The following is a 12,293-nucleotide window of genomic DNA, read 5'->3' as shown; positions in this document are numbered from 1 at the left end:
TCATTCAAAGTACAAACACTCCATGTCAAAAAAATATTGAGATAATATTTTTTTATTTTTTAAATTTATTTTTTATATCATCACATCAAAATAATACAAAAACATCAAAAAAAAAATATTAATTTGATGTTAGTAAAAAAATAAAAAAAAATTCAAAATTTTTTAATACCATTTTGAAATGCAAAAACAAACATGTATCAATAAGAAAATTCAATCCAACCTAAAATTCAAAAAATTATCAACTTTTGTACAATATAAAAAAATTACATTAATTTATTTTCTCTTCATAGTATAAAAAAAATTGTTACCGATATATTGAACGTTGCTCTCCTATACGCTATTTATAAATAGCTACGGCAGAAATTACTTTATTTGTAGTTCAACAGTCAGCAACAGTAGCGATTGATCTCATAAGGCTGCTGTAACAAAACTCGTTAGGCATGTTTTTTTTATAAAAAAAGAAGTTGTCATGATAGTTTACTTTGAATATAATGTAATAGAGAAATAATGTAATAGAGAAAGACTGAGCATGTTTAAATATTCTGGAAGGAGGAGAGGTGCTGGTTAAAATTCATACAATTTTTAGTTTGATCTTTAATAGGTGAAAGGCTTTCTTGTTTCTTTGTTCATGGACTTGGGTTTTTAATCTCCTTTGTTCTGAAAGGACAAAAAAAAAAAAAAAAAGAAGGAAGGCTAGGTTATTTATTGTAGCTCTTTCGGACTAGGCCTAGGTATTCTCAAGAAACACAGCCTATATTCTCGAGAAGCACAGCCTATATGGCTGGGCTAGACTTGAGTCTAGCCCGCGTGGCTGGATTGAATTCTTTAAATCTTAAGAACATGTTTGGCTTGTTAAAAATTTCACAAGGAAAATGAATCCATTTTTTGTTTTTAGAATGTGTGTAGTAAACATGCCGTAAAAAATTGTTAACAATTTTGATTTACTGATTTTTTTGCTAAAAAAATTTTAAATGATCTCCAAAAATTTTGAAAAAAAATATTAGGAATCATTTTAGAATTATTTGTAGGTTCCTCACGTATTTTTCAATAATTTAACTATAAAATTATTATATTTTAAAAATATAATAATTAATCACTAAATATTATAACAAATTATGTTTATTTATTAGGATTTGTCTCAAATTTAAAAAACACCACAAAAATTAATTTGTACTGATATAGTCTTTCAAAAACTGATTGTTTCTCTACCCTATAATTACACATTTTATTCCATAAAAAACAAACACGTAAAATAATTTAGGGTTATAAGAGAAACAAGGGTGAATGAGTAAAATTACAACAACAAAAAAGGGGGAGAGAATGTGATATGAAGGTAAATTCTACTATGAAAATTTTGGATATTGCAGTGATATAATATTTGTTTGATTTGTTGGATATCTGAACTGGCAATGATATATCAGGATAGGTTTAATTATTATATTGTAAAGTTTAAACTTTTAAAATCGTTTTCATTAGTCAATGACAATCTTTTATGACTTCTGCTGATCTTCCTTTTAAATATATTTGCTTAATTTAATGTAGATGCTTATGTGCATGAGTTCTATATTACTTCCATATAAAACCACAATTAACAAAAATTAATTGAGGAGAGGAAATTTCTACTGTTCCTTGAAGTATTGTTCATTGCAACAATATTTATTTTATTTATTTAATATAATTTTTTTTAATTTTATCTTTTAATCTTAGATTTATTGAGGATTGAGCTTTATTAACCTAATTGAATTAGATTTGCGGGTTAGGTTGGGTTGACCCGTATTTGATTTAATATGTTATCATCTTAATATTTTTTATAAAACAAAAATGTTATCTTAAAATTATTTTTAGTCAAACTATATTTTTTTTGTTTGGATTGCCTTTGGATATACTAAGTCAATCAAGTCACTTCAAATCAATTCTTCCGTAGTTAAAGAAAATATTAAAAACATGTTAGTAATAATTAGATATTTTTTTAACGTTAAAAAAATATTGAGACAATAACATATTAGATCAACATAGGTCTACATATTAAAAAAAAATTATTCAACCCACAGTGTAGCGCGAATAAATAATCAAGTAATTATTAACTGTCAACATATTACAAAAAAAAAAATTAATTTGACCTGCAGTGTTGCGCAAGTAAATGATATAGTAATTATTAATTTAGTCCCTATATTTTTTTTTTAATCTTGCAAGTTAATATCTGTAGTTCTGAAAAACACAAGTTAGTTTTTTATTCAAAATTGACTATTAATTGATTTTTTTTTCAATTTTTTCTTTCAATATTGGATTCATTGAAAATTAAACATCATAATTTGTTTTGATTTCCTTTCCATTGGGTTATCCTAGTCTCATGATCCAGGTTTGACAAATTAACTCGAGTTTATTCAAGTCTCTTTTTTTTCTCTTTTTTAATTGATTTTCTCAATTTCATTCTCCAGCATTTGGTTGATTGAGAACTGGATTTCAATATGTTTTTTATATTTACTTTCTACAAGGTTATCATGGACTTATAACCTAGATCGCGGATTTTACATGTTAACTTGGGTTGTCCGGTATTTGATCCAATATGTTGTCGTTTCAATATTTGTTTTTTGAAAGATATCATGTTGAAATTGTTTTTAGTTAAACTATATTTTTTTTAGTTGCCCAGATTGTCTTTAAACTTGCGAAGTCGATCAAATCACATTAAGTCAATCTCTACACAATAATTTTTTTTTATTATTAAAAACATATTAGCAATGACTAGATATTTTTTTAACATTTAAAAAAATATTAAGACGATAACATATTGGATCAACACGGACCAACATATTAAAAGAATTGTCAATTTTTAAATGAAATTTGAATTTTGTAAGTGGTAGGTGAGATTGAAAATTTTAATTATAAATTACGGGTATTTAAACAAAACAATAATTTAATTATCATGAAAGATCTATAAACTGATTAAATCACAATCAATTATGAAAATATGGCAACTTCATATTCGGTAACCTGAATATTAAATAATTATATTCGTTAAGATAATAGAGATCAAACAAATATAATAGTTTACTCGTTAGCTTATCGACGACCTAGTGGGGGCGGGTGCAGTTGCTGTCTTCTTGTATAAATCGGCAAGTGGAAGCCAGCATCTTCGGTGGGAAGCTACCAAGCATTCGAACAAGATTTGTTGGACTTGAATGGATCCTCGAAATCAAACCACACCATGACGTAGCCATTGTGACATCGATACAACGTCACGCATCCAAGTTTATATTTTCTTCTTCTTCTCTTTAGTCTATATTTTGTGCGATGGGGCCTCACTTCTTGTGATATGTTTGGTGCGTGTGAAAATGAATCGAACAAGATTAAGTTAGATAAGGAAGAGAAATCTAGTTCTGCTGACAATGATGAAGGTAGTGTGTAGTTACTAATTAACAATTAACAAAAATAAAAAATAAAAAATAAAAAATTAGAGAGTGTGGTAAAAGCACTGTTCACTCATGCTGCAGTCAGTGTCTATTGTAATAGTTCTGTGAATTCTCTTTTTTTTTTATGTCTATTTCCTCCTATTTGATTTGGCGCGACTGTGATGGGTTATTAGAGGTTTTGGAAATTCTCTTAAAATCTCTTAAAATTAAATAGGATTTAAAAATTTTATTTTTTTCAATATTATTTTTTATTGGGTATTTTTCACAATTGATTTAGTATAGATATTATTTTAAAATATAGTTTGCACGTGGCACACACATGCCAGCGTGTGAAATATCCCAAGCCCTTTGGGTTGCGCCTAAAATGTCATGTGGCAGTCACAACATTGCTTGTTCCAAAGAATACATGGTTTGGCGTGTGGAACCTTTATTCTCTTTTTTTTTTCTTCTTTAATTTTCATGCTGGCTCTAAAAAAAAAATTAAAAGTAGCCCTTTACTTTGTTATTTTTTCACTTTTGTTTTTTATTTTATTTTATTACTATTTATTTTATTTGAAATTATTTATGAAATTGAATTTTTTTTTCAAATTTATTCTCCTTTAATTTTTTTATCTTTTAGATTTAGTCTCTATTCTTTTAATGATATTTGTTTTTATATAAGATAATTTTCAAAAGATTTTTTTAAAATTTCATCCTTTTTAAGATTTCTTTTCTACCAATTTGATCCACATTATTTTAATTGATATTTTTTTATCCTTAACAGTTTTTTTAGATTGATCTATTTTTTCTCGATTTCATACTAACAATGACTATTTTTTTATATTTTTTATTTTTATTAAATATTTTAAGTTGGACATGGCCTAGCCGTTTGGGCAAGGCTGAAACATGTCCAACTAGACTCAGTCAAACTAGGTTGGTTCAATTGATGACCCAACAATCCTCTTCTTTTTTTTAATATTAGGCTGGATCTCGGCAGAGCCATCTAGGCTGGGCTGAAACGAGTCCAGTCCGACTCAGATGGTCTTCGGCCTAGCCCAACGACCATGTAAATTAATTTTTTTCTTTTGCATGCAAAAAAAATTATCATTCTGCATGCAGTGGCCAGTCTTATAGCAGGGGGGAGAATAAGCTTACCTAGCATAGGGGGTAGCTGGTACGGTGGTTAAAGCTAGCGCCTGTTAGTGGATGAACTGGCAATCACAGTGGCACAAAGGAGTTATTGGTTGAGAGGTTAACTAATTGTAGTGTGTGGGGGGAAGAGGGGGAGGAGAAGCTCACGGTGGCTATTCTTATTGTTGGGAAAAAGATGGGGTTGCAAGGGTGCTGGGCCACCAATGGTCATGGTGTAGGTGAGGTGGTGGTAGATGCAAGTGGAGAAGAAAAACAATAATGGAAGAAAAATTAGGGAGAATATTTATTTTTTACCAATTATGCACACTAATTTATTATTTCTCAATGCTCAAAATCCACCATTATTTAGAGAGGGTGGAAAAGGTACATCTTATTTTTATTTAGAAAAAATCTTGGCTCTTGATTCAGGTACGAAAGATCCCAACCATTGACCCAAAGGTGTCATCATGGTTTATAAAAATTGGCTGGAAAAAAAGTGATCAGGTTAGCCTCTTTGAGACAGCACTACGGCGGCTACAAAGGCAACCAACCATCAAGGATTACACTGGGTGTAGTAGAATGTCAGGTCATCATGGTGGTGTATAGGTTTGCCTATTTGAAAAATTTTGTTTGTTCTAATATTAAGTAATACGAACATATACATAAGATGCATTCATGATATTAAAAGAAAAAAAAAGAAAAAGTTTTGACTTTAGAATGGCTAGACTTAACCCTAAAGCTATGGTCCATATTATTGGAGTTGATCGACCATTAGACAGACCAATGATTAGAAAACATAACAACACATTAGATTATATCAGATAGATAAATAATACACCTTATTTTAGGTAAGGTGTATTAAGAGTGATACGTCCTCCTTATATACAATAATTCCACTTATCTAAACTCTAATAACAGTTAGGGTTTCTTGGAAGATTAACTCAAGTTTAAGAAATTTGTGTGCACTTGCTTGTTTTTTTCCTTTTTGTTTTTAAATTTTATGTGTTTCAGTTTCATCCCCCAACATTTATTTAATTAAATATTAGACTTCATTATTTTATTTTAATTGATTTTTATAGAATTTTGCACTAAGTTTGATAATGACAAGAATTATATCGAATCTTTTTATTTATTGTTTTTTTTTGTTTAATTTAGCTTTTTTAAAAATTTTATTTTTAAATTAAATTAATTAAATTTATTAAATTTAAAAATGAGATGCACTCATTTTATAATATTATGATTAGTTTACTTTCACAATAATGTTTAAAATGTCAATATGGAGCTTTTCACAATAATGTTTAAAATTATTTCTTGTGATTGAGTAATGTTAAGTTGTTAACGGCAAAACAAAGATAGGTCTGCTTTTGATATGATGATTAATTATTGTTTTATTTTTCATGGTATTTATAATATTTTTTAAATCATATAATTAAATTAATTGTACTTATTATAATACAATCTCAATTTTTTTTTAGTTCTTTAAAAACAGTAACATCAATTTGACATTGAAAATTTTTCCCGTGATATAGAGTCTACCACCTGTCTAGGACAGCCTAACCTTACAAGGACGGTTTGTAGTGGCAACACGTCAGAATAATGACGTCAGTCTACCACCTTTCCCGTGATTCTTTTTAAGTCCTGCACGACACGTCAGAATTCGTCAGAAAATGACGACTGTGATGATGTGACAATTCTTTTTTATATTAGGACACCGATGGTGCTGGAAAAGCCTGATTTTGAAACTTGGAAGAGACAAATAAGTTATTTTTTAAATTCTATTGCCTAAATTTCTACCCCAAAAACCTGACATGTGATTTGACCCAACATAAGGTAGGTTCACTCTATTTTTGTTTTTAAAAAATTAAAATTATATGATTGTGAGAAAAAAAAGTAAATAAATAAAGTTGATTATTTTAACTAGAACGTTTTAAAATATAGTAAAAATTATACTTATTAAAAATTTAATTTTTTTTATATTTTTATATTATTTTGATATGGTGATATTAAAAATAATTTTTTAAAAATATTATTCTAATATATTTTCAAGTATAAAATATTTTAAATCACAAGCGCTACCATATTCTCAAACACATCATAAATCTACGTATCACGAAATCAATTTATATTTTTTACTGAGTTACATCAATTTAACTCCCTCTTATTTTTTTTTATGTTTCATGAGACTAAACTAAGTTAGGTCTAGAATGGATCGATTGATTGGTTCTGTATTAATCTGTCGGGTCTAGGTTTATTAATAGTAGTTCCACCTAAAACCGTCCATTTATTTAATTTTATTTTTCGACGAGGGTACATCGTGGTATTTGGTTTTTGATATGTCATTGCTTGAAACGTCACGATGTATGACAGATTGATGAGGTGACAAATTTGTTTTTAATTTTAGCATTGATAAAGTGATCAAACCGTGATTTCAAAAAAAATTAATTTTTTAATTAAAATTTAATATAATTTATATGTTTTGTATTGTTTTTATATACTGATATCAAAAATAATTTTTAAAAAATTAAAAAAAATTATTAACATGTATTTCAGTAGAAAAAATTATTTAAAAAATAATCGTTACTGGACTGCCCAACACCTACTAATTTTATGTACCAAACTGCGTTGACTCTTTGACAGACGTGGTGTTGCCCTAAGCGTGGTGTTGCCCCACGACCAGTAATATTTTTTTTAGTTTATTTTTTTATTTTTTTAATTTTAGTATTGTTTAATTTAAATTTTTTTCATCATAGTTTCTCCATATATTATTTTCTCTTAGCTGAAACTGTGGAGAACACCGAAGGACATATTGCCTTTTGTCTTCTTGTTGAACAAATGAATACTTTTATTCAGCTTTTTACTGACAAAAGAAAAAGGAAAATTGTTTTAATTTTTTTTAATGAAGAATCAATCAATTTAAAAAATCACATGAAATCACTTTAATTTGTTTTCAAATATTAAGAATTCGTTCCAGTAGTCGAAGTTAAGGGATCCGACAAAATCGAATAACACATCAGGTCAATGATTGAATAACAAGGGCAGTATCTTTCACGATGACTAAACGATCTCAGAGTCTGTACTTGGTACAGATTGATTGGAAATAAATTTAAGTTAGATGAAGCACACAATTAACTTAGTATTTTACTTACTTATTTCACCATTGCTTTGTATCGGTGGAATAATTTTTTTAAAAAAATAAATCTATAAAATTTTTAATGTGCTTTTTTTAATTCTAATTGTAAATTAAAAAATCTATGCATATATTTAATTAACTACATTGAGAATTATTCATGCTAATAAATATAAAAAACAAAATATTAATATATTTATTCAACTCGCATTGCTGCAAGTCAAATTTTTTTTTTCTAGTGCAAAAGAGTTAATGTATAGATGTTATTAACATGTTTTTTAATATCAAATAAAAAAATAACTGTGAATCAAAAAGTCGATACTTATATATGATAAAATATAGTAAAGATCATATGCGTTAATAAAAATTTATAAGATTTCAAATTAATTTTTAATGTAACAGAAGAATAAAACAAGGTTACAATTGCTACAGTGAAAGACAATTTTCTTAGTGTTTGTTTAATAATTTAAAAAAAATTAAAGAAAAAAAATGATAAATCACAATAAAATAAAGATAAGAATAACAAGAATGGTACCAATAAGTCAAATGTAGAGTGATATGTATATATAATAAACTTAAAATTTAATTTGTGAATTATTTGATCAACCCAATTTAATTTTTAAATTATTCTAGATTGGAATTTAAAAAATTAAAATTATATTTTTTTATACATGATTTTGATTCAGGTTAATATTTGTCACATTTATTGTTAAAATTAAAGAAATACATATGGTCATGCAAGTGGGATGAAAAATGAATATGGGATTCCAATCGATTAAAACATTATGAATCGAGGTGTGTGTTGTGTTGTTTTTTAATGGTTACTGGTTTGAATTTCTTCAGGACAACTAGAAATTTACTTGATTATTAGTTTCAGGATCTCATAAAATTCATCGAAATATATATAAAATGACTCAAAGACTAACAATTATATATATATATATATATATATATATATATATATATATATATAACATCATGAATCAGGAGAGGCTTTGAACAAGTCTAAGCAGCATTCTTTTACGAGTCCTCTATTCCAAAACCTCTCATAGTATTCACCATATGTAAAATCTCTGTAAACTGCCGGATGATCGTCGTCAATTAGCTCATTAGGGGGGCCTATGACAGCATCTGTCGAAGGACAGTAGAATGTTGGTATGGATATTCGCTCGTTGTTACAGTTCACCACTGCTCGATGAAGCACGCTTTTGTAACGGTCGTTGCTAAGTACCTTATCATAGTAAGTAAATAAATAAATAACACAACTTAGTTAGAGTTAATAAAAATTATTAATTGCATCGTGGAACCAGTGCGGAATAATTAACCATCAAATTAAGTGCATTTGTGGATGCAAATACAAGTGATTAGAGGCATGGTTGTAAGAACTGCTCAAAGGGTTTGACCCGATGAAGGACCGGAGTCATTAAATCAACTTAAAATAAGATTGTTTTAATGTTTTTAAATAAAAAATAAAAAAATATTATTTAAAAAAATTAAAAATTAAAACAATTTTATTCTAAACAAAATTAAAAAAAAGAATTATTGAAATTGACCCATCAAATCTCACTCGGTTTTAGTCGAGTAAATTAATTGTGAATTGATCCTTAAAATCACCAAGTTCATAGTCGGCAGGTGACGAGAGTAGACAGACAAGGCTGGGCTAGGTTTTGAAAGGTTCTGTAAAAATCATAATTCCAGTGTTGTCGGTCAATTTCAAAATATTACTTTTCCACGCAAACTCCGAGGCAGCCTCATGGGAAGCCGTAATAAGCACATACTAATTCAATGATGACTTCTCAATCCTACCAACCGACGTAGCTATATTATTTGCCAATATTTTGAATTTCTGAGCTAATAACACAAAATCCCCACCAATCTAATGCTCCGATGAATCAACTCCATTTTTAAAAAATATATTTTTGTTCCGATGACCGGAAAGTACAGAGAAGTTCACCTGCATTTGATCACCAATGTTGATAATGAAGGTATTGGGAATGGGATTCACAGCAATCCACTTGCCATTCCTCAGAACCTGCAATCCAGGCACGTCATCTTGCAAAAGAATGGTGATTAAATTAGGGTCGGTATGTCCTGGCAATCCATACGTGAGCTCTGGCTGTGGACACGGTGGATAGTAGTTCATAGCCATATGCTGTCCATGCTTGCCCAATTTCTTATCTATGTGGTCTCTTTCCAGCCCCAAACTTTCTGATATGGCCTCGAGCAGTTTTAACACAAGACCTCTAATGCTTGTACAATATTCAGCCACATCTCTCCTGGAACAAGAAACAAAAATGGTGTGTTATAATTTAGCCCTTAATTTCTAATGTTCTATAAGTCAGTCCTTTGAGTCTTGAAAGTCATAGGTTAGTTTCTTAACCAAAGTTCACTATTGGTTGTTTCTTAAAATTCCCAAATTACCCTTTTCAAATACAATTATAATTTTGTAAGCTAGCACATATAAAACAAATTAAGGGAGTGTTTTTGTTGGCTAGCACATTTAAAAAAAATATTTTATAAAATAGCATAGACATAAAAATAATTAGAAAAGTAGCTCAGTTGAAAGTGTTGCAGTTAGCATCTGCAACTCATTAAAATATGCTAATTTACTAATTATTTTTTAATTGTATTATTTTACTAATTTTTTATAATTGTGCTAATCAACAAAAACAAATTCCTAATACTTGTATAATATTCAGCCACATTTCTCCTGAAACATGAAACATGAAGTGTATTATGATTCAGCCCCTTAATTTTTAATGTTCTATAAGTTAATCCTTTTAGTTTTGAAAATCATAAGTTAGTTTCTTAACCAAAGTTTACTATTAATTATTTTTGAAAATTCCCCAATTACCCTTTTCAAATATAATTATAATTTTTCTCGTAATAAGTGTTGAAAATTTTAATTATTTTATTTTTTAGAAAAAAATAATTTAATTTTCCTTTAAAGTGTATTTTTATTTTTTCTTGTAAAAAATGAGGTTGAAAAAAACAATTCATCAAAAAAGACTAAATTACAAACACACACGAAAATATAAAGACTCAGTATTAGATTTTCCAAATCAAAAGAATTAACTGATATTTTATTAAAAAAAAAAGAGAGGATGTGATGTCTAGTATTAATTCAAAGTATATCGAAATAAATAAAAATTGTTTGAAAAACGTGTGGAATTTAGCCGTTACCTGAATGATGGGGGATTGCAAGGCCATTCATGTATGTAATCTTCAAGAGGGTAACAATGAAGTCGCAAGAAATCTCTCCAACTAGAAATCTGTTCTGTCTTAACATTAAAGCTTGTAGACAACCTGGTGTTCTTAGTAGGATCATCAGAGTAATTTTTTAACCTTTCACTTGCAGGCAAATTGAAGAATTGCCTAGCCATGTTCATGACGTTACCGATTATTTCCTCTGGTATCCCATGATTCTTCACCTGAGAACAGTGGTGCATTTATTTTGTAAGAACATTAACAACCATAGTTTTGAAGCAGAACTACAACAAGGATCTGTACGAAACGAGGAGAGGCGAAAGAAGGAAGGAGTGAAGTGAGCAAGGAATAACAAAGAAAAATGAACATGGTTTCAGTACCTGGAAGAAGCCATCGTTTTCGCAAGCTTGGCTAATTTGTTCGATTATAAGAGAATGGTTAGGACCATTCAGGCCGTGAAGGTCAATTAGAGGAATGGGGACGTCGGAAATCTGAACATCGGAGAGATTGGGGCGATCGGAGATGGGACGGATGTAGCTAGTAGGAATTTGCTTTACACCTGTTGATGCAAGGTCGGCTAGTAGTAGATTAGCAGGGGGAGACATGACGAGGTGAGATTGCAAAGGATTTCTTTCTGGTATGTTCTTAACCTGATGGAAATGAAGACATGGAAGCCCATGTTTATAGCAGAAAACTAGAGGCTGTCATGACATGTGCTAAGCAGGTTTGGAAACGTGTACAACCCGTGTTTATAAATATGTTCTTAACAAACATGGGTAAATTAAAGTTTTTAAAAAAATTTAATTTTTTTTATTAAAAATTAAATTTTTTTTTATATTTTGTATTGTTTTAATGTACTTATTTTAAAAATAATTTTTAAAAAATAAAAAAAAATACCATCACAATATATTTTTATACAAAAAAATATTTTAAAAATAACAATAACTATGAAACCTTTCAGCCGCAATAATTAATGATTTCCAACGGGGCTCCTTGATTTTTAATCGGGGTGGGGTTTCACCTCCCATGCCCTTTCTTGGTTTTTTTTTTTAATCCAGAAAATAGATTAAAAATTCGAGTTTGATATCTTTGAAATTATAAATAATTTACAGTGAAGGTTTTTTTATTTGTTCAATTAGAGTCGGGTTTATTTCCTTGAATTTGCTCTAATATGCAAATAAAAAAAATTAAACTTTAAACAGGAAAGTGTATTTTCTTTTTCAGAATTTAAAATTAAATAACAGTAAATAAAAAACTTTATTTATTATTTATAGTATTTAAGTAGAATTAAATAAAAAATAACACGAAAATGGTGACAACATGTATAAAAACTTATAATATGAGTATCTTAAATAAGAAGTAAAAAATTAAAAACCAAACTAATTAGTCCAATTCAAGATATATTCAGGACTTCTAACCAGATCAGAACTTGTATAATT

General features: G+C 28.5%; 1 protein-coding gene across 1 annotated transcript; it reads right to left on the bottom strand.

Moving 5' to 3' along the window:
• Positions 1-8,481: 8,481 nt before the first annotated feature.
• Positions 8,482-11,575, bottom strand: LOC133701634 (protein DMR6-LIKE OXYGENASE 2-like). The gene is made up of 4 exons (XM_062125632.1): positions 11,235-11,575; positions 10,831-11,078; positions 9,602-9,923; positions 8,482-8,878 (listed from the first exon to the last, which is right to left on the bottom strand). The coding sequence occupies exons 1-4, from the start codon at positions 11,457-11,459 to the stop codon at positions 8,624-8,626; spliced, it is 1,050 nt and encodes a 349-aa protein (XP_061981616.1). The 5' UTR covers positions 11,460-11,575; the 3' UTR covers positions 8,482-8,623.
• Positions 11,576-12,293: the final 718 nt, after the last annotated feature.

The sequence above is a fragment of the Populus nigra genome, chromosome 1 (genome assembly GCF_951802175.1).
Source record: "Populus nigra chromosome 1, ddPopNigr1.1, whole genome shotgun sequence".
Lineage (NCBI taxonomy): Eukaryota > Viridiplantae > Streptophyta > Magnoliopsida > Malpighiales > Salicaceae > Populus > Populus nigra.
The sequence above is the reverse complement of the archived record's forward strand: the minus strand, read 5'-3'. Positions and strand labels throughout refer to the sequence as shown.